The 24,537-nt window shown below is 37.5% G+C and overlaps 1 protein-coding gene across 4 annotated transcripts in view; it reads right to left on the bottom strand.

Moving 5' to 3' along the window:
- The window catches only part of IMMP2L (inner mitochondrial membrane peptidase subunit 2), an 845,846-nt gene that overhangs the window by 806,872 nt on the left and 14,437 nt on the right, over window positions 1–24,537 (bottom strand). For all 4 annotated transcript variants that reach the window (XM_040644087.1, XM_040644090.1, XM_040644089.1 and 1 more), the window contains exon 3: window positions 82–218. In XM_040644087.1, coding sequence (XP_040500021.1) covers window positions 82–216 — 135 coding nt within the window. In that variant the 5' untranslated portion in view covers window positions 217–218. The remainder of the gene's footprint in view (window positions 1–81; window positions 219–24,537) is intronic.

The following is a 24,537-nucleotide window of genomic DNA, read 5'->3' as shown; positions in this document are numbered from 1 at the left end:
TAATATACAGAAATCCCACTGCTAGTACATGAGAAACCATGAAGCGTGTGCTATAAAGAACAAAGCCACATTCGTTTTTACCTGCATTGATGCTCCCTCCACTCTTGCCACACAGGCCACCCGGTCCAGGAAAGTCACTGCCACGGGCACCGCCACAAAAAAGCCTTTACAGAAGGCCTTGGCATATCTTCTCACCCAGCCTTGTGACTGTGCCATACCTGCAAACACAAAGAAAACAAGTACAAAGGTAGCCTCAAGAAAGGTAAAAAAGAAAAAACACAACCAGCACAGGAAAAGTAAGAGTTAAGGAAAAACAACCTCATCTCTTAATATATTTCACACTCATCCCTATAAGCAGTGGAATAAATTTGACTTAAATCCCAAAGGCAAATACACTAACTCAAGTTAACTCTTTTCAGTAACTGAGGTCCACTTGATAACCTCAGTGGAAACTTTCTCTTCACAAAGCAGTAAGCTAGAAAACAAATCGGTATTCCAAAAGTAAATCCTTTCAGACTGTTGACTATTCCGGTGGAGATGCTTCTGCCTCTCCTGACATCTGTTCTTTTCCACAGTCACAGAAGTTTAAGTGGGACACATGGCTGCCTGGCCTCCCTTGCAGCTAAGTGTGACCATGTGACTAGTTCTGATGAATGGCATATGAGTGAAAATGATAAACTTCCATACTGTGCCCTGAAAAGGAAAATGCCCTCCCCTTCGTGTTTCCCTTTTTATGATACCATGATAACAAGGTGGTAGTAGGAGCAGGAGTAGCCATCTCAAGTTAAAGACAGCAAAGCAACAAAATAGAAGGGTCCTGGGTCCCCAAAATCATAGAGGCACTGTAACTGTGCTGCACTGCTTACCCTTGAACTATTAAATGAGAGATCTACCACCTTCCATCATGTTTAAACCACTGCTATATGATCTGTGTTACAGCAGTTACTGATCCTAACTAATACAACAATGAAATCTATGATCAAGAAAAAACAACAACACTGCATGTGGATTCAATACAGAGAATTACCAACACTCACTTACCCTGTAACCACTTGACTAATTTTCAGATTTTCTAGGAATAAGCAATCCCTTAATTGTCTCATGCAATAAAAAACAAAATAGTGAGAGATCAAGATATGCTACCCTACCAGTCCAAATAGAGCCGAACACAGTCCAAGAGATGAAGAAGTCTCATGGTTGGGAAAGATAAATGACCATTTTGTTCACAGTCTTACTTAGACAAGCTCCATGTGCTACCCAGGATTGAAGGAGGAGGTGAAGGGTGGTGAGGTTGGAGGTCTCTTAACTTCTCCTTCTTTGCAGTGTGAGACTAGATCAGAGCAACTCAAAAGTTCCTTAACACAGCCACAGGGCTTGTTTAGCCCTAAACCTACAGGTCAGTTTGCTTCCAAGGGATGATCTAAGATTTCTTGTCCTTTGGAGAGCAGGTTCTAAAGGGCCCAGAAATGTAATTCACACCAAGCACATACCAGAAAGGCATACACTGGGAAAGTGTTTATACTTTTCATTTTTAAGTTCCCAAAAGTCATACTTCCAATGAGAGCAGTGTTATGATAATATTAATGTTATAGACATGAAAAGTAGCCAAAAATAGATAAGAATATAAGAAGGAAAAGAAAAAGAGTAAGAAATATATTCATGAACAATATAGGGAGAAGGAGGGAGAAAGTAAGTAAATACAAATACAGAAATAAGTAGTTATCTACTTACTTGCATAAGTGAATATAAAAAAAAAGCAAAAAAATTACAGTTAAATTCAGTCCAAGTACTCATATCTGAAGGTTTTACCCACTGACCTATATAACTTAAACTTGAAATGAGAGACAGAGGAACATATAAAGAAAAGGTGGGACCACTTCCAAATAGCTTCATCCACAAGACTTCACTACTCACTTTATTTTAAAGGAATTCTTCCTTTAAAGACACATACAAAAGGGGGTCACATGATAATGAAGAATACATAGTCTTCTGATCCTGATAGAGCAAAAGAATTCTCCAGAGTTATCAGTATAGGATAATGGCTTTCAAACTGTTTTGACCATGTAATGTAAGAAATACATTCTATAGAGCAACCAAGTACTCAAGTACTCACTCATATACATGCACAACTCTTCCTTTAAAGACACATACAAAAGGGGGTCACATGATAATGAAGAATACATAGTCTTCTGATCCTGATAGAGCAAAAGAATTCTCCAGAGTTATCAGTATAGGATAATGGCTTTCAAACTGTTTTGACCATGTAATGTAAGAAATACATTCTATAGAGCAACCAAGTACTCAAGTACTCACTCATATACATGCACTCATATAACGCGTGTACCCTCACAATGCAGCACATAAAAACTGAAAACAGTTTCACAAGACAGTACTTATGTTTATTACATAATAGGCTATCATTTTAGTCTGCTCTGTTTCATCGGATGCAACAAGATGAATGTAGGGAGACCAGACTATTCTATTGGTCCTGAGCAAAAGTTGACAGTAGGCTGGACCACAGTGGTGGTGACAGATGGAATAAAATGAGCAGACTTGGGGCACCTGGCTGGCTCAGTCAGTGGAGCAGGCGACTCCTGATCTCAGGGTTGTGAGTTCCAGCCCTATTGGGCATAGAGCTTACTTTAAAAAAATAATAATAATAAGCAGACTTATGATACATATTTTGGAGGTTAAAATGACAGGATTGGATGTGGATGGGCAATGGCGGGGGAGGGGACAGAACCTAAGAGAAGGAAGTGTTGAGAGGCAGTAGTGACCTATGAAAGGACCGTTATTTTGTCATCCCCTTGAATTGCATTCCAAAGTAGTAAAAACATGCTCATAATTCAATTTCTCAAACCTTTATTCAGTCCTACTAAGCACAAGGCCGTAAGTTAGGTGCTAAGAACATAGGAGTGGAAAAGCAGATATGGCCCTTGCTCTCAAGGGGTTACACTGTACCAGGAAAGATGCCCCTAAACAAATATTTTAAATGGAAATGAGTATTGAAAAGGGCCATGCCCTGGAGCATGGGACTATGGAGCAAGGAAGTCTCTCCATCAGAAAATGATCAGCAAAAGTCTCCCAAGGAAACAGCAAATGAAGTGGGACCTGAGCATTTCAGGCACAAGGAGCAGCATATATGAAAGCCTAGGAGCAAAGTAAAATGTAGCTATTTAAGAAACTAAAAGAAGTTCAATTTGGATAAAGTATAAATACAGTTTATTTGCTAATTATCAGTTTTTACTTTAGTAAACATTTAGTTATTGACTGCTAAACACCAATGCTAAGGGAAGAGAATATGAAGATGGCTGGGCGTACAATACAGTATCATTTAAAAACTCCCACAAACAGTACTTAATATTTTCTATGTAAATTTGTATAAGCGTATAAAAGTATTTAAAATAGAATATTTGTATTATTGTGCTTACTATTTACTAACCACTAATGTCACCTGTATAATCAGTGAAGTATAGAGACAGACAGAAAAAGCAGGCTTATCAGAATGCTGAGTGGTTGGGGCGCCTGGGTAGCGCAGTCGTTAAAGCGTCTGCCTTCGGCTCAGGGCGTGATCCCGGCGTTCCGGGATTGAGTCCCACATCGGGCTCCTCCGCTGGGAGCCTGCTTCTTCCTCTCCCACTCCCCCTGCTGTGTTCCCTCTCTCGCTGGCTGTCTCTCTGTCACATAAATAAATAAATAAAATCTTTGAAAAAAAAAAAAAGAATGCTGAGTGGTTCATCCTAGATGCTGGAAATGTAGATGATGACGACTTTCTTCTTTGAACTTCCATTGGTGTCTAACGTTTAAAAAAGAAAGACGGTGCTATGAAGTCATTTTAGTATATAGATACTACAGGATGACACCAGTCCTGATTTATTTCCTATCATGATAAACTACCCTTTCTCAGTCCAGTCTCAATGCTGTTCTATGGAGAACAAAAAACACCGAGTAAGATTCTTCCCTATTTATGTAGCAAACAACATATCTGACTGCAATTCTTTCATTACCCAAAGCAGGCTACGTGCTTTGGAAAACTTCTTGAGTTTGAAAAGCCTTAGGAAGTCTTACCTTTCTACTCACCCATAGTAGTATTTGGGTTCAAAAAGGAAAAACTTGCTGACAATCCATATTACAACCAACCTGACTACTTGACTATTTTAAGTAATTAATAAACTGGCTTGAAACACATAAACCTATCCTTGCCTAAATATTAAGCAAAAATATACTTTAGTAATCAGGGCAAATAGGCTTAGACAACCAGAGAATTTAGACTTTAAAAAAAAATGATAGGACAAATGCAAATAGAAAACATGCTCTTATACATCTGTAGCTCTTAGAATTAAAAAAGCAAACACATGGGGCGCCTGGGTGGCTCAGTTGTTAAGCGTCTGCCTTCGGCTCAGGGCGTGATCCCGGCGTTCTGGGATCGAGCCCCACATCAGGCTCCTCCGCTGGGAGCCTGCTTCTTCCTCTCCCACTCCCCCTGCTTATGTTCCCTCTCTCACTGGCTGTCTCTCTCTCTGTCAAATAAATAAATAAAATCTTTAAAAAAAAAAAAAAAAGCAAACACATGACAGAATGAGAATATAAGTGTTATCTTTGCTGTTCCTTGTGTCCTGCATGCATGGAGCTTCACTAAATGAGTAGGGATATGTGCAGAATAGAAACTAGGAAAGCTTTCAAGTATGATGATGCTGCAGCTATCCCAGTTACAGGGTAACATGCACGCTTACAATGTAAATTAAGGGGAAAAGAGAACATAAGTTGTATTAGAATTGGAGTCCCAGAATTTTGAACCTCCCCTTCTTTCCCAATATCCACTCTTATATACTGCTACTCCATTTGGTCACTGTGGCCCCCAGAAAGGATCATAGCAATGAGAGTCCGGGGCCCTGAGGTGGCCTATAACTAGCTGCATGTCTCACCGACTCACTTTCAGGCTTCAGTTTCCTTGTCTATAAAAAGAAAGAGGTTAGATTCAATTTCTAAGGTCCTTTCTGTGCCCCATATTCTTATTTCCATAAATTTTTCAATTGTTTCTCCAAGACCTCAGCAGATACTGAAGTTTTAAAAAGTCACTCAGATTATTACTGAGACAGGAAGTTGCCTTTTAGGTTTGAGACTCTAAGTATTAAAAAGAAAAAAAAAAGTCTTTGCTTTTATTAAACAGCTAGTTAAAAAAAAAAGAAACAGAGAAGGAGCTGGAACAAGTGCAATTCATGTCAAAGAACGTTTAATTATAGTGAAAGCCACTGCTCTTTCACTTCCTGTCTTCACAACTCCACTGCTGACCAAGTATTTTTCTACTGAGAGACTCTCAAAGAGCATGTGGGAGGAGTGCCAATCTGAAGGTGCACAGATTCTACCTAAGCCAAGGGAAAAAATAAAGCTACCTTGCAAACAAGTTGTCACTATTTTCAAAGGCTCAAAAGAAAAGCCTCAGTATAGTCCCATCCTACCCAAATTGCAAAGGACACCTATACCACATAAAAGTCAAACACTTTTAAAACCTTCTGTCACTAAAATAAACCATACATAAATGAAACAAGCATTACATGTCCATGTGAAGTTGTACAAATAAACTGTTTAAAGTTCTATGGCATTCACATTTTGTTTAAGTTTATGTACTTTTTTCCTATAGAAATTGCCAAAGAATCATTGGAATGATCTGGTCTTTTGTTCACACCCTCAACGTTTAAAACTTCCATTTTGTTCACACCCTCGGTGTTTAAAACCTCCATACTAATAAGCACCTAGCATCTGTTTCCTCTGAGAAAATTTCCTTTAAGCAATGCTAAAGTAGCAAAATATGCTACTAAAACCATCCCCAGCAAAAAGGGAATAACTTTTATCAGTAACCTCATTCTTCTAGTAACCATGTAAGTCATTTAGGTTCAAAACATTGCTCCTGAGAAAATTGATGCTTAAGTACTAGGCACACCTCGTTCATTGCTGAACTGAGACTATTTTACAATAAGCTTTCAGATTCAGTTGAAATCATATTTGCCACCTGCTATATAGCACCTGTAAGGGAAAGTTTCTTGGTGATGCTAACCTCAACCACATAACGACCTACACCATAAATGCCTCTTCCTTCTCATGGCTTGTAATGGCTTGATCATGCATGAATTCATCTAAAATGATTCTTAAACTTGCTTGTATTTTAGCCTCTACAAAGTCACCAGTCACTCATCCATAGCAACCAGGTAGATAAATACACCTCAAGTCATCCTAATTACAAACACTATTTAAAAATTGTGTGGGAGGTTTGAAGGTAAGAGGAAAATAATAAATTACAAGGCAGTATCTTATATAAAATGTAATCTTTCAATCACAATAACAAGCCCGCACATTTGGAGAACCAAATCAAGCTTTTACTTCTGAACTCAAACTATGTATCAAACTATGAGCATCAGAGAATGTAAGAGCAGGGATTCAAGCAAATCAGGCACCCAATTCTCTGCTCACTCAATATATGTTTATTGCTCACCTACTAGGTATCTGGGAACTGGGCTAAGTAAGGGATGAGTACACAATGCACAACAAGGCAGTTGTGGTCCTGGGCCTCACAGAGCTTACATTGTCATTCTTGCTACATTGTCTACTTTGCTAGACACTATGCTAAGACACCAAAAGACAGACCAAAATCAAGTTCCTTCCAAGAGGGACTTGTTACAAGATCACAAGGAATTAGGAGACGACCACGCACGGTCAGACTACCCTTCTCCATGGTTCTCTCCAGGAGCTCCTGCTACCAATAACCTCAGTCTGCAAACAACCTAAGCGTGTACAAAAGCAGGAGGAATTAGAACTTTTTTTTTTAAGATTTTATTCATCTATTTGACAGAACGCGAGAGCACAAGCAGGGGGAGCAGCAGCAGGAGAGGGGGAAGCAGGCTCCCCACCAAGCAGGGAGCCCCCTGCGGCACTCAATCCCAGGACCCTGGGATCACGACCCGAGCCGAAGGCAGACGCTTAACCATCTGAGCCACCCAGGTGCCCCTAGAACAACTTCCGCAAAGATTTTATTTCAGAGAGAAAGAGGAGAGAAAGAGCCCAGGAACAGGGCTTGGGGCGGGGCGGGGGGGGCGTGGCAGAGGGAAAGAGAGAAGCAGATTCCTGGCTGAGCAGGACTCTGGGATCATGACCTAAGCCGAAAGCAGATGCTTAACCAACTGAGCCAACCAGGCACCCATAAACGAGAACAATTTTGATTCTATTGGAAGCAAATCTGGAAAAGTAATCTATGGAAACCAATTTTAAAAAAATTCAGGGCCACCTTGCTCCTTTCACTTTACAAATAAACAATACCTTATAAAATAGACAACTGGTAAATCTTCAGAATGTGAACTCCAGCATCAATTCCTTTATCTTTTAACTCATGTGACTTAGCAGTTCTCACTCAAAAATTCTCAGAAAGGAAAAAACGGTAAGAAAAAACAAAGAATAAAGAAAAACTAGCCAAAAATAATAAAGGGGATAAATGTAATGTAATTAGACATAAAGCGAACCATGTTCTGGCAAAGATACCCAATAAAAGTCAACACCAGTAGCCTAACGAAGATAATAATGGTCCTCTGTTCTGACCTAAAACTGCCTCTTTGATAGAGATAATTATAATTCCCTATTGGTAAACTGATGAGCATCTGGATACCAAGAGAATAGAAATTAAAATTGACATATTTAATTTTAAGTCAGGAATGTCTAAACACAAATGAATTCCAGGGTTATGTTCCACTATAACTGGTGTTGACAGAAAACACAACCAGAAAACAATTAGGAAATGCAACTTCATGAGTTTTTGGTAAGGACTCCAATTTGCAAATGTACAGCATTTATGCTCAGTTTTCCCTCTGCCTCAGAAAAGGAGTCCTCCCTCTGTCCAAGGAGAGGCCAGCAGTGCTCTGCGGAGAGAGCATCAGCAAAGAGGGAAAGTCAGTATAAAGTTGGCGGCCTCTGAATCTAACTGACCTCAGTTCAAATCATGATTCAATCATGTGACTTTGGACAAATTGTTGGCTGGTTGAGCCACAATTTTTTCATCCGAGAAAACCCGCAGGGTGTTTTGGAGGTATAAAGTGTTCACACATAGTTTAAGTAAGCATTTGTATGGAAAGAAAAAAAAATAAAGTCCCATAAAGCTAGTATCTGAATACAGTATATGTATAGTAGAGAACAATGGCTGGATCATAAAATAAAAGGTGTTTCTTCAGGTAATAGCATTACCCATGTCTAAAGAAAGGGACTAGCAATAACAAATCCAAAAAGAACAATAGACTTAAGGATGTCTGTTACATGCAATAAAACCAGTAAAGCCGATCTTCTAGGTAATGGGAAACCTATTAAACAGAGTGATACTTTTGTTCTGCTTTGAACTTAACCTTGTTCTAGGATTTAACTGGTTAGGGACCATCATATTTACTGATATTGGCTAATTAACAAGAATTATGGAGTGCCAACATTGCAGCACTGTCTTAAGCGATTTGAGGGTTTTTTTAAAGCAAAATAAAGGAAAAATATGACTTAATGCCAGAATTTGACCACAGAAATAAGTTATACAACAGCCATTGAAAAAAAGAAGCAAGATAGATGCTGAAATTGCAAGAAAAAAATTCACAAGAAAAAGTGAAAAGAAAAACATGACTTTATATGTAGAAGGTGGGTTTAAGAATGTCCACTAAAAAATTCTTAAAACTTTTCTATAGGTTTAAAAATTGCCATTAAAAGGTTGGAAATAAACGAAGAATAAATTATATTTGGTAAATTTCTCAGACAAGAGGAAAATATGATTCTGAAAGTAAAGGTTTATCTATGGCCTATCTGAGATAGATGCTGGCCAGACCAAGAAACAGGATATATGTTAAGAGCATTGAGGAATAAGACTGGATTTAATACTTATTTTTTATTTTGCTATGTTTTGTCCCTTAGCAATATGGAAACACTCACGACTCCAATATTTTTGAAAAACACATAAAACTAAATCCATAATACTGTGGTATTATGAGCCTCTCTAAAAGCTGGCTCAGTCCACCCTAATCCTATAAATTATCTTTATCCTTTCACTCCATATAGACACCATTTGACCACATTTACAACTAAGGCCCAATCTCAAATTTCAGTTATTAGAATGCCATAAATTCTGCAAAAATAGTTCACCATAAAAATTAACAGGCAAGTGAATAGCTTTCTATAGAGTGAGGAAAATTCTACTAAATGATGGCCATTAGCAAGGAGAAGCTTAGTAAGCTTTAACTCTAATAATCACAAAATTTGGATATCAACACTGCACTCTATTTTTTTTTTAGTTTAATAGAAAAGCATAACTGCTGTCATTAAGTAGAAGCTAAAGGCAATGTGGATTTTAAGCTAACAATGTGGCAACTTAAATATATGTGTAAGTGCAACAGAAGAGGTACTCATCTACAACCCAAACAAAGTAATTAGAGAATTTTGGACTATTCACCATAAACCTATTGATTCCTGAAACAATAACATTTTGAATTAGCAAAAGAACATACTTCCAGTATCAGAATACTTACTATCTTTTTTTAAAAAACCACATTATTTAGCATTTCACTGTGTGTGAAATTGGCTTTTAAGAAATTAAGATAGCCTATAAAAGGAAAAAGCATCCTTTTCAAAAAAAATCTCAAAACCCTTCAAAAATCAAAACTAAGAACTAGGAGTGAAGGGAAATAATGAGAAGAATATAACATTGAGAACCTAAAAAAAAAAAGAAGGGCACAAAGTAAATAAGAAGAATATTGGAAAGTAAGCGTCAGGCAATAACATGAGTAATGGGAAAATGTCCTTGAAAACACCAGGTGACACACAGTTCCCGGAGCACAATTACCTGAGGTATCAGCTTTGCTGTTCCTTACCTACCTCACTATCTCAATCTGGCCCACTCTCTAATAACTGCTTCATATTCATTTCTCTTAGCTACTATTCACACTAACCCTATTTCTGCCCTATTTTTAAATGGTACAGGGTCTCTAATGGGTTCAACAGTAAGTGCAATAAGCAATTTTTTAAAAGAGCATGATTTCAGGGTCTTATGAAAATCCTATTCTGACCTCTACCCTTCATGCCTCAAATAAACTGCTTTCTACAAATGCCTGTAAGTGAATATAAAGCATCAGCTCAAATTCACATTACGAGATAAGAAGAAAAACAGGGCTCTTCCTTTGATTGGGAATGGGAAGTAGGAAGTTTTTTCAAAATAACCAAGGCCAACCAGACCCTAAAGGTGCAAAGATGAGAAAGCAAGGTCATTTACCAAAAAAAAAAAAAAAAAAAAAGTGGGACTGGAAAATGCAATGTAACCAGGAAACTAAAGGCCAGTCCAGGGACTGTTATTACTCTTTACAGAATGATAAAGATAAAAATTAGAAACACAGGCTCCCCCAGTAGGGAAGCATATTAAAGCTCTGATTAGTCTGTCAAAAATAAAACCTGTCCAAATGGTCGGAAGCTTTGGAAGGTTGCCCACAGCCCATCTATGGCAGCTGCATGCCCACGGGGAGCTCAAACAAAAGCGGTGCAGGCTCAGTGCGGGAGAAGATGCAAGCCAGATGAGAAGATTTATGCAATTTAAGGTAAAAGCAAGAGTAACTGATGCCTTTGGAAGAAGTAGCTATGGTCCTTTAAATTTACAAGCGCAAGCGTCAGGGGCAGGGTGCACACACTTGTTGAAATGGCAACAAAAGCCAGGCTGGCAACATAAGTTTAAAAAAAAAAAAAAAAAAAAAGCAACCAAGAGGTCAGAGTACCAAGAGGCTCATCCTGTGCAGCCTGGAGACTAAGGCAGATGGAGCACAGCACTTTCTGGACTCAAGTGTCTGCTGCACAGAAAGTCCAGGGACCATAATGAGTCCCTGGTGAGTATACAGCATATGGAGCTGAGATGTTACTTAGATTGCTCCTCACACACAAATGCCTTATTTTGATTTTACCTACTTGCCAGTATGAGTTACTGTTTAAGATAACCTGTGAAACTGCATCAGCATGTAATGCTCTAAAACTAGGACGTATCTGCCAATCAAAACATTCAAAATTACTCACAACAGTATGAAATAATGTAAAACAAAATTTTTTAAAATGCTATAAGCAGGGTACCTTCAATGAAATACAATGATCCCTACTACATAATTCTAAAGAAGCATGAGAAGTTGGGGCGATAAGGCAACTTAAAATGTCACCAGAGTATTATTACTATTATTTTGTATTTCTATTTTTAGATACTTGACCAGTAATAGCCAATGGCTGTCAAACACAGTAGAGCATAGCATTACATGATATTCCATCAGTTTGATACAGGACTCTCAAAGGTATGATATTAGTGCTGAGATAGTCATATATGAATGGAACAAAAAGGAGCCATGGTGGCTTCAAAATATTTCTCCAAATTCCTTGACAGGCCTCTTTCAAAATGATGAGCCTCATTCCCATCTTCTTAAGGGTAGGCAGGACTTAGTGACTGGCTTCTAGCAAAGAGGGGGCATAAATGATGTTGTGTGATTTGTGAGGCCAGTCATAAAAAGGAACGCTACCTCCTAGCTCTCTCTCCTAACCATTCCTTCTAAGCAAGCCAACACCATGTCCAGAGAGCAGCCAGACGTGGGAGCGGCCCAGCTGGAAGGAATGGAGGCCTCCCTCTCCCCAGGAGCCAGCACTACCGTGGCCAGCCCTGTGAGTGAGCCAACTGCAAGCCTGATCCTCCTGCCTCAGTTAGGCCTTCACATGACTGTGGCTTGGGTTGAAATCTTAAGTTCAACCGTAAGAGAGATCCTGAATCAGAACTGTGGAGCTGAACTGCTCCTAAATCACAGACCCGTGGAAATGGTGAGAGATGATACACGCTTTAAGCCAACAGCGTTTTGGAGTAACTTGTTTTGCAGACATACCTAATAAAATAGTAAACCTGGAAATAGACCCAAAGACACAAAAATCAAAGGTGGATATTTATTTAACTCATTATAGAAAAAAAATAATTCCACATAAAGATTAATATAAAAATTAAAAACATAAACATAAAACTAATAAAGGAAAACAAAGGCAAACAGTATTTTAGGGGTGGAAAGAGGCATTTCTGAACACTTTACAAAACCCAGAAAATATAAAAAGAAAATACTGATGGGTCTGACTACATAAAAATCAAAACATACCATAAATAAGGTTAAAAGATAACATGATATAAAAATCTGCAATATATATTAATCCTCAAAGTTTAACATTTCTAAAATTATACAGTTCTTACAAATTGTAAGAAAAAAGACACGTTCTGAATGAAAAGTGAGCAAAATACATGAAAGGCATTTCACTGAAAGCAAAAGATGGATAGTTTCTAGAAATATAAAAAGATGTTCAACCACACTAATAATAAAACAAATACAAATAAAAAAATCACCTTTTTAACCTATCAAGCTGACAAAGATGTAGAGAACTAAAAGCACTCAGGGTGCGAAAATACAACCTCTCATTTCTCCTGGTAGTGCAAACGGGTAAAACATTTCTTGAATGTACCATGATGATGTGCACCAACCTGCTCCACGAACATACCCTCTGGGCAGGGCACCACTTCTAGGGTCCAAAGATATGATCATGGATTTTCAGTACTCCATTACTACTAACGGTGAGCGTGAAAACAATCTAAGTGCCCACGAACACATAAACTATGACATGAAGTAGAATCATTTGTAATCATGAAAAAGGATAGCGTATACCTATATTGCTTGACATTCACTTTTGAAAAAAAGTTAGAAAGCTTTAAGTATAATAAGAACTCGTTTATTTGAAATTTTATACACACCCAGAGCATCGTCATCATAATCATGGAAAGAAGTCAGGTGATAGAGAGTATGAGCCAAAATGATGACAGTAATGTTTACTGGTAGTCAAGGAATTTTCACTTTCTTTTCTTGTATTTTTCCATATTATTTAAATTTCCAATAATGGGTACATATTATCTTTACAAACTAAAGCAAATTAACATTAGTCTTTCCTGCTACAATAGATATTTTAGTGTAAATTAGCTCATATGCAGGAAAATGACGTCAGTTGCATTGGCTCATACGTAATTTTCCCCAGCGCATCAGGAGCAAGTTTTCCCACCCTTAAAGGGAAAGTTCCATTTAGTGGTTTCAAGATCTCCACTGTCTATGTTAAGCCATCTGAGGAAGCTGAGAGAGTGCAGATGAAGAAATGCATAGTATTTCCCCCATCTTTAGAATAAAACAAAATTGGTAAGTCAACACCCTGGATCAGACTTAACTCTGATGAAATTAGTCTCTGGTAGAAGTGGATGATTTTAAGGATTTACAACTATCAGGAGGAAAACCAGGGTTTAAGGCTGCCTAAGATTAACTGTGATGCTGGGTGTAAATGCCAGCTGAGATTTAGCCATTTTTATTACAATTGTCATTTTTTGTGTATATTAGTTATGTTTACAAATTCCACTGGTCTCAAATCATCTGTTCTCATCTGTTCCTAACCCTGTTTTCTCTATAAGCCCTAGCACTTCTAGCACACAACTTTGCAGAATTAAAGATTTTTCAGGAATGCAAATGTGGCATTAATAGAGAAATGCCTATGCTATTCTGAGTAAAATGTAAAGAGGTAGAGAAACATTCCATAAGTGAAAAAAGAAAGGGAAAAGAAACTTTAAACTTTATTTTGCTTCAGCCATAGTTTCTAATGAAAGATGTGAAACACAGGGCAAAACAATTTCAATATTCATGATTTACACCATACATTTTTATTGCATGTTACACATATAAAGAAAAAGAAATGGTCTTTGCTCCACTATCTACTTAAAATCTAAACAAGACAGAGAATTAAACAGGCATCAACTATGGAAGAGGCAGCAATTCAATTAACTTTTTTTTTTCCAGTGGAACAAACAGGAGGGAGATTTATTTCTTTCTCATATAAAAGAATTCCAGAGGCAGGCAGTTCATTCCGACCCTGCACTGTCCATCAGGGCAGTTCACCCATCATCATTCCTTTTTTTAAAACCACTTTATTGCAGTGTAAGTGACATACAAAAACTGCACGTATTTAATGGATACAGCTTGATAAGTTTGGAGATAAGTATACACCAGTGAATATATTCCATAAACATATGGGACACCTGCGAAAGTTTTCTCTCAGCCTCTTTCAATCCCATTAACTTCTGAATACAGTATTCAATTATATACACTCAGTTGGGAGTGAGGGAAGGAAAAATGCAAACAATGAGGGAAGTAGCTCTAAAACTATTTTAGATACATTGTAGCATTGGCCAAAGGAATAAAGGAGTTAGCTGGAAACCATGGTGCTGTGGAAAAGGGGAGACACAAATACACAGGGGAAGTCAAGAAAAAACCCTTCTAGAGACCTAAAAGCAAAAAGACACCGCAGTAGAGACAAGTATTCCTAGTACCTGGATGTTAGCCTCTAACACGATTCCTCACTATAAGGAACTCAAGCTCTTCAGAGAAAAGGGTTGATTCCAGGGCTGGGCCTGGAAAGGTACAAGATGAACCTGGAACGTTTTGCTACACCACTAAGTGAAAAGGTGACAGAAAAATGATGGAAGAGCAGCAGGACACAGGGGCCTGCTTGAAGGTGTTTCTTCTGACTAAACATGGGAAAATGTGATCGCTAACTAACATCAGTAATAATTATAAACTATCAAAAAGTACCTTTGGATTTGCTTATTTTCAGAAACTGGTAGTATTACAGAACTGGGTATCCAGCCTCAAAAGGTAAATTATGTAATGCAAATTTAATTTAGTATAAGTAATACCATGAAAGTATTTTATAAACTGCTAAGTTTAATAAAATGCAAACATTATTTTAAAATAAGTTTCCTTTGTGATCCTCGCATATATTTTAGAAATGAAGTTAGTTCCCTTGCAAGTACAAAAAAAAATTTCAATTCATAAATTATCCATCTATATAATTTTCAAAGTATAATTGTTGAGATGAGTAAACAAGACGTTCCACTCTTCTTTGATTTTATATCGGCATGTCCAGCTGTTATGTGACTTTGAGATCCAGTGGTAAAATACAAAGGTGTGAATTTGAACTATTTTAAATGCACATTTTATTATCATTACTCCTAGTATACAACGGTCAGACCCCTGTGGTTTGTTAAAAACAGCTGGTGTTGAAACTATCTAAGCCTACAGAGCGTTGGGAAGAGCAAAGAAATGATCATCAAAGAGAGAGAAAGAGAATGAAGTTGGCACTTTTTCCTTCAGTATTTACTCCTTTTACGTCAATAAACATTTGAGTACCTGCTACATGCAGGGCATCATACCAGTTTCTATACTGAAAGAATGAAGATATATCTGTGTACCTATATAGATACTGAACATTAAAAATTGTTCTTTTGAATTAATCTAGCCTTGTGATAAGGTTACCAGGGCCATAAAACTAAAATGAAGAAGGATAGGTTTTATAAAAGAGATAGGCAATTGGGGATGTTATGGAAAGACAAACTACACAGTATTCTACAATCTCTGGTCCTTCTACTCTCAGAAAAATGACTCTATCGTCCAAATGGCTGCCCCAAGGTCAACATGGTAGTTAGTGAAAGTGCCCTCTATTAAAAGAATACAAATCACAACTTCCTCCTGCTTGAAATCCTCCAATAACTCTCCATGCCCTATAACACACTATCGAGCTCCTTAGATTCAGCATACACTTATCTTTCATTAGCACATCATGCTCCAGCCAAAGCCAGCTACATGCAATTCCTACAGTGTGTCATGTCATGCTTTTACTTGTTTCTGGGCCCTTATATATGTTCTCTTCTGTCTTTATCACTCTTCCCACCTTCTTTTGTCTTGGCCAACTCTTTTTTTTCTTCTTCTTCTTCTAAGTCCTATGCCCAATGTGGGGGGGGGCTCAAACTCATAACCCTGAGAGCAAGAGTTGCAGGCTCTACCAACTGAGCCAGCCAGACACCCCTGTCTTGGCCAATTCTTATTCACCCTTCAGGTCTGCTTAGATGTCACCAATCAGGAAGTCCACCCTGACTCTCCATGTCTGAATGAGATGCCCTTCCTATGTGTTCCCATAAAACCCCATGCATCCTCTACCACAGCATTTATCACACCTGATATTCTCATCCTTACCTCCAACCGGCTATGAGTTCTGTGATGGCCTCTTGTTCACTGCCAGACCTCAGCACCTTGCAATGAAGTGTCCGATGTTCAATACAGTTTTATTGAAGAAGTCAATAAATGAGTTCCAATAATTACTAAAAATAATTTTTAACATACTTTCCTGTTGATGTAGATTATCTGCACTGTATTCAGAATATGATGGATGTGGTGGAGGCACAGATTGAGAGAAAGGCATTGTCTAACCCCATGCAACAAACTGTGTGTGTGTGTGTGCTGTCTGTGTACATGGGTGAGCGTGTTCATGTGTCTGACTACCCCATCTCTCATCTGACAGGTTTACTTGGCAGTTGAAGATATTTATTGAGAAAGTGTTTCTTTTTAAATTATGTATATTTATGTATGTGTATGATTATGTATACCGAACTTCAAGAGGCTAATTTTTCTTCAATAAATCATAGCACAGCACTCATGTCTAAAGGCAATAAAGATGGGTAACAAAGATCAAGTAATTTTTCAAGACCTATTCAACTGTAAGACATCAAGAATTCTCTTTTCAATTGAAAGCTTACCTCTAGAAAGCGTTTAGCTTGTTTTTCCTTAAAAGCAATGTTTTTCAGTCCACACTCCATGGTGGCCCTAAGGATTCCCCAGAGGCACAAGGGCCAAAGGGAGCAGGTACAAAGTAACCAAAACTCTGAGCCCCGATTCCCTTCTTCAGTCAAAGCCACCCGCTTCTATCTTTTGGTTTTTTTAATAACAGAATTCCAAAAAACATTTTCTTTGAAGGGCTCACTACATAAAAAAATAAGAAGAAAAAAAGGTTAAAAACCAGCACCTTAAAGAATTAGACGTGGGTTGAGGCTCAGACTACATAATTCAAGCCCTAATGTTTTCCTATTTCGTATTTAAATTCATCTGTCAGGTTTATAAGCCCTTATTTGTGCTAAAAGGAGAAATATCATTTGAATGCAGAGATATCCAGGTAGAGTGAAAACATGGGTTTTGAGAAGTGTAAATTATTTATTCTCTGATACAGCTATAAGATTATTTATCTTATAATGCTTAATGGCATTATTTATGTACCAATCTTCAAGTTAATGATTCATAACACAGAATACCAAAATAATATGATGAACGACAGAAAAGCCCTCCGTAAATGCTAGCTGCAGCTATGTTTTATGTATGATAGACGAATATCCCACCCCATTTCAATAATTTCTTAGTAAAAAGATCACCTTAAATAGGAAACCTCACCAAACTCACACTTAAGTAGCAATTTTAACTATTTTGCCAACAAGAAAAAAAGGGGGGAGCAAGGTAATGGAAACCAGGGGTTGCTCTATATTGCGACATTCAGAAGACCATTCAGAACACCAGGAGGGAGAATCTGATCTGCTGGCACTCGGGGAGGGATAAGCAGAAATGCGAGTCCCTAAACAGAAACCTTCAGCCTTCCTCTGCACAACAGCTTTGGAATTGTGGAATGGTATTTGACTGCAAGTCAATACCTGAAGTTACCTGAAAACTCCCAGCTCTGTAACTTCGTGAGGTGAATCTGATATCTTTAGAGCTGAACACATGTAATTATGCCTAAGATCTACTAAGCTGAGAAGCAACCAACCTAATTTTCATCTCTTCTGGGAAGTCTGACATGAGTACTCTAAACCCCAGCACTGTTGTCCACCCCCAAATTCCTCTGGCATATGCTAGCCATACCCTCTTTTGGCACCCAGTATTATTAATTATCTTTTTATAGTTATGTCCATTTTCCCCAACCACACTGTAAGCCCCTAAAGGGTAAGTACCATGTCTCACTCCTCTCTCTACATCCTAATGGTCTTAGAATTTCTCTAAGCATTTGCAGGTGTTAAGTAAATTTTCCTTGACTGTTTAATTTTAGATATGGTTTATATTACCACCCACTCATAATGTTGATGGAGAGACAACTTGGTATGATTGTGTCAGATACCCCATTCCTTTAAATACCAGTCAGGAGCATAAGAGAGAAACTGGGTGGCCAGAGCAGGCTGTTTGGGAAACACCCAATCCATCGGATACAGTACCTCCTTGCACGTGTTACTCCCAAAGAACCAAGCACCCATTCTACTCCAGGGCTAAACCGTTCCTGCTCTTCCCATGCTCAGTACCAAATTAGAAATCAGAAAATTTGGATTCAGGTCCTAGCCATGCCAATGACACAGCAATTCATTTCATCCATTTGAGCAGACTACCTGTAAGGTTCTTTGCTTCAACTATCTGTGATTCTGAGTCTAACTTCAGGCCTTTATCCTCCATAACAGAAATCTATGGAATGGCCCATTCTCCCCACTACTAAAATTACCTGTCTTCCATGATACACCCCATCATCATCATCATCATTACACCCTGCTCCAAGACCATTTCTTACTTCTGCTGCAAGGTTAACGTTGCTCATGAAATCATGTTCACTTCTAACGATGACATGGTTAAATTTCTTGCTTGATCTTTACTTTATACCCGTTCTCATTTAACAAACACATGTCACATGGCTGGTTGGATAATACGAGATAACATACAGTTGGGGAAACTTCTAATACATTCCTGCTTTCAGCAGCAAAGATAAGTATAACCCCATTCGCAAATAAGCACCAGTAATAATAAATAAAATTATTTTCATATGGGTCACCAAATAGGCTGTTGTCAACTTAATCAATAGTTCAGTGGCCCTGAGAATAATACCCTGAGCTTCCCAATTCTGTAAGAAATTTATTTTTATTGTTTCATCAACATCAAGTGATGTTAGGGAACATCACAACGGTTGTTACAGTAAATGGCTCAGAAAGAAAATTTAGTAAAGATTTTCTTAGATTTTAGGAAGTGTATGAGCTAGATAAAAATATATGAGCCAAATAGAAATTCAAAGCAATTTAAATTAGTATCTATCAGTTTTGAAAAATGAAGAAGTTTTTCAGAACCTAACATACTTTTGTTCTGCAAAAAGACTAAGCATATCACCCAAAGACCTTCCCCTTTCCCAAGCCAAGTAATTTGTTATCCAATTAAGTACAAAGAAAGGTGGCAATTTCACTTCTTCAGATGTGTCTAGCAAAAGAACCATAATAAAATCACAGATGAAAGGTCAGTTTTACAGATGACTGGATTAAGAAGTTGTGGTCCATATATACAATGGAATATTACTCGGCTATCAGAAAGAACGAGTTCTCAACATTTGCTACAACATGGACGGCACTGGAGGAGATAATTCTAAGTGAAATAAGTCAAGCAGAGAAAGACAAACTATCATATGATTTCTCTCATCTATGGAACATAAGAACTAGGATGATCAGTAGGGGAAGAAAGGGATAAAGAAAGGGGGGGTAATCAGAAGGGGGAATGAAACATGAGAGACTATGGACTATGAGAAACAAACTGAGGGCCTCAGAGGGGAGGGGGGTGGGGGAATGGGATAGGCTGGTGATGGGTAGTAAGGAGGGCACGTATTGCATGGTGCACTGGGTGTTATACACAACTAATGAATCATCGAGCCTTACATCGGAAACCGGGGATGTACTGTATGGTGACTAACATAATATAATAAAAAATCATTATAAAAAAAAAAAAAAGAAAGAAAGGTCAGTTTTAGAAGTGAGATAGACATAACAGAATCCCCCAGGCAATATTTAAAATACTATTTTTCCTTGGCCCAAATTATACCAACATTTTGCTATACTTCGGGTGTTAACCTCGGTACAAACATTAAACAGTCACATAAAAATTTTTGACTAACAGTACAGTGAGGTTTTGTTTCATTTTTAATTAGGATGGAGTGACTGGCAGCCACTCTGAAAATCAGAAATACTCTTTCACAAAGTATTATCAGATCTGTACTCTGAAAGAAGCATTAATTGGAAACAGAAAAACTGTATGAAACAATTTGACTTTGAAACCAATTCATTCTAGTAAAAAATATTCACTTGTGTTGTCTAAAATACCGTATCGCCATAGTAATAATAAAAAAAAATTTGTTATTTTATTTTGTTACCTCCATTAATCTCTTACATTAACTTATTTTTATTCCATTTTGAAAGATATAAACTAATGGTCACAGTATTTGAGTAATCTTCCTAAAGTCACACAGGTCGTAAATAGCAGAGCTAAATCCAGATTATCCCACCCACGGCCCATACGTTTAAGCACTATGCTCCCTGCCTCCCACTTGGTTGCCACTCCCAGTAAATATCCACCACTCCCAATAAACACAACAAGAGTTATTGATTTCATAACTGCTACTACGGCACTCAGATGCAACTAATAAAGAGTGTTCTGAACACACAATTTGTTCAATCCACTATATAAAAGGTAAGTGCTCAAGTCTCATTAATTTTCTAAAAAATTTTCAAATGGGAAAGGGTTACAAAAGGGAGAAAAGTACAAATCTATATATACAACATCAATTAATAGAAAAATAATCACTGGAGTTGTTTTTGGACTTAACAAGTACTGAAAACTCTTATCCTGCTATCCTTTCAGCCCTCTGAATTGGCTCTCAAAATCTGAAATTCCACCGCTCAAAGAAAAGAAAGCTGGAAGACACGTGCATTCCAAAACACTGTGCCCTTTTGCGATTTCCCTTCTACATTTATTACCCAGATCTTTAAACACTCAACTAGGAGCTAAACCAATTCAACTGTATGTATAAAATGTAAAATTGGAAATGCCACAAAATCAACATGACCTTTAAAGTGTAACATTTTCCACAATCATTTACTTAATAGTAGAAAAACATTTTATAGTGTTTAAAGCACAGTCTTCATGCATAATATTTTCAGCAAACATAAAAGCAAATACAGAACAAAGTACTTAAAAATCAACCACATTTTTTAAACCAAAACTACAATTAATTTTAAACCACCACTTTTTCTGCAGTAGTTACATTATCAAACATTCATAACCATATTGGTATGCTTCACTTTTCAAATATAGAACTGATGTAACCATCACCCAAGCCCAGTCAGTCACCTCCTGCAATTGGTAAGGCCTACCAGTATGACTGATTTTCCCCCATTTTAGCCATATCAGTTTGCTTGAGAACTAAAATAGATGTTGGACAAAAAGCCAAGATGAGCCCTCTCTGTAAACCAACAGGATCACCTTGATTAATTCCAAGGCACTGATCTCAGCGTAATGTTTTCTAACCAACCAGACTCTTCAGTCAAAGATACTGAAAGTAAAGATAATAACTAGGTAGTCAATATTACCATAAAATTAAATTTTGTATAAGAGCAAATGTAGTCTTCTATCTTCAGATCCAATCACATATTTGTTAAAAGTAAAAGATATGCAAATAGATGCTAATGGGATGGCAAACTTTCCCCAAGAGAGAATCACACTTGAGATAAATCACCACTCTCACGATTTTAATTCCATAATCAAGTAGCAATCCTTGAGAATGCATCTTTCCCCTTGGACTACTTTGATTAAGTAGTTTCAATAGAAGCTGATCAGAAAACACTTCTTCTCAGTTTTTTTTTTTTTTTTCTGCACCACTACTAGCAGGAGATAAAAATTAGCAAGACAAATGAAGTCAGAATCCATATATCCCCATTTATTGCCTTTAACATCTGAAAATTAGGAAGAAAAAGAGATCAAGGAAACAGAGCAATCTAATGCCTGGCTAAAGGACAAATTCTATCTTTAAAATTGAGTATGTTTCTATCAACTCTATGAATTCAGTTCTTTAATGAAAAGGTTATAGCATGCGGAGACAAAACAGTACCAACAGTACCGTATCAGCCAAGCAGCTAAATTAGATACCTCACCTGTCACAAAGAAAATCAATAAGGCCCAATGAATTTGTATTGTACACTGATTTATTTAGGGAAAAACTTGAAATACAATGTCTTTAGCTTTTTGTGTACTAAACATATTCTGCTCCATTGGCTGGAAGAAATCTAAGAAAAGATGGCCTGTGTGGCAGAGGGCAAACAGGACTCAGTACAACAGAGAAGCAGAACAAGATGAAAGGAAAGGAGTTGGAAAGGGGGAATTTTCTATTTATTTTCTATACATAAAAATAATGGCTTTTTACAGGGAAAGGAACGTAAGCGGCTACCCTACGAAGGAAATAGGCAGAATCAGCTTTGGTAGAAACAAAAGAGCAGAAGGATTAAAGGACCCCTGAAAGTGGTATACTACCCCAAACAAAACACAAGTGAGACAAACTTAAGTAGGAAAAATGTGGATCAACATTCAAAGACGAGAATCTGACCTGATTCTTTTCCAACACCATCTTGTTCTCTTCTATGGTACCTTTCACCTTCCCTCTCTATACCTTTACTTGTGCTACTCCTTCAGCCTAGAATTTCTTCTCGACCTCTCCACTCACTTAATGCTCCAGTCTCCTAATACAAGAGCAAAATCTCATTCCATTTTGTGAAGTCACAGGTAATCTCCAATCTCTTAGTTACACTATAGTACCCCAAAGCTTTGTTTATACCTCATTGTGGACACTTAGATTATATTTTGAATCACAGTCACTTATTTACATATTCATCTTCCCCACCACTATACCTAGGGGTTCTTATGGGGGGGGGGGAGATATGCTATCTTTTTTTAATTGTGGTAAAATACACATGACCTAAAATTTACCATATTAACCATTATTAAGTGTACGGTTCAATAGTGGTAAGTATATTCACATTGTTGTGCAACCAATCTCCAGAACTTCTCATCTTACAAAACTGAAACTCTGTACCCATTAAACTCCTTGTTCTTCCCTAGCCCCCACTCGTGGCAACCATCATTCTACTTTCTCTCTATAGATTTGACTGCTCTATGTACCTCATATAAATGGAATCATACAGTATTTGTTTTCTTGTGACTGGCTTATTTCACTTAGCAAATGTCCTCAAGGATCATCCATGTTGTAGCATGCCAGAATTTCCTTCCTTTTTAAAGCTGAATAATATTCCACTATATGTATGCACCACATTTTGTTTTTCCATTCATCCATCTGTGGACACTTGGATTGCTTCCACCTTTTGGGTATTGTGATTAAGGCTACTATGAACATGCTTTCAATTCTTTTTTTTTTAAGAGTTATTTATTTATTTGTGGGGCGCCTGGGTGGCACAGCGGTTAAGCGTCTGCCTTCGGCTCAGGGCGTGATCCCGGCGTTATGGGATCGGGCCCCACATCAGGCTCCTCCGCTATGAGCCTGCTTCTTCCTCTCCCACCCCTCCTGCTTGTGTTCCCTCTCTCGCTGGCTGTCTCTATCTCTGTCAAATAAATAAATAAAATCTTTAAAAAAAAAAAAGAGTTATTTATTTATTTGAGAGAAAGAGAGAGAGCACAAGCAGGAGAGACAGAGAGGGAGAGAGAGAATCTCAAGCAGACTCTGTGCTAAGCATGGAGCCCGACCCGGGGCATGATCCCAGGACCCCGAAATCATGACCTGGGCCAAAACCAAGTGGCAGTTGCTTAACTAACAGCAGGCACCCCTGCTTTCAATCCTTTTGGATGTATTTGCAAAAGTGGAACTGCTGGGCCATATGAGAAGTCTATTTTCAATTTTTTGAGGAATTGCCATACTGTTTTCCTTAGTGGCTCTACCATTTTACATTCTCATGAAGAGTGCACAAGGGTTACAATTTCCCCACATGCTCACCAATACTTGTTACTTTCTATTTTTTTAATAGTAGTTAGCCTAATGAGTGTGAATTCATAGTGTCTCAGTGTGGTTTTCATTTGCATTTTCCTAATGATTAGTGACACTGAGCACCTTTATCATGTTCTTATCAACCATTTATACATCTTCTTTGGAGAAATGTCTACTTAAGTCCTTTGCTCATTTTTTAATTGGGTTATTTTGTTATTGTTGATTTTGTATACTCTGAATATTAACCCCTTATCAAATATATGAACCATTGAGGTTTTTGGTTTTTTTTTTAACTCACCTTTCTATTCCCTAATTTTCCAGAGCAGATTATATGTAATACAGAAATACATTTTGAGTTGAATGTGTTTCTTCCTTTTAAAAATTTTTTTGGTATAATATAAAATTCAAAATATCCAAAAAGGGGTATACAATAGAAAATAAGACACCCTCCCATCCCTGTTCTCCTGCCACTCCTCAGAGGCATTTTTCTTTTTCTAATTATTCCCTTCAGAGATATTCTGTGCATGTACAAGAAAATACGTATCTTAACTTAGTCTCCTCCAAAATATTAAGCTACTAATACCCACTGTTCTGCATCTTACTTTTTACTTAATAATTATTCCATTTCAACATATATAAACTGTCTTATTCTTTTTAACAACTACATATTCTACTATATGTCCCATAATTTATTTATCCAATCCTCTGAGAATGGGCATTTGTTTTCAATTCCTGCAAAGAATATCCCTAAATATATTTTATCTCATCCAAGTATAAGATTTGTAG

This window comes from Ursus maritimus, unplaced genomic scaffold (assembly GCF_017311325.1).
Source record: "Ursus maritimus isolate PB19 unplaced genomic scaffold, ASM1731132v1 scaffold_3, whole genome shotgun sequence".
NCBI lineage: Eukaryota > Metazoa > Chordata > Mammalia > Carnivora > Ursidae > Ursus > Ursus maritimus.
Note: the sequence above shows the minus strand (reverse complement) of the source record. Positions and strands in the feature narration are given on the sequence as shown.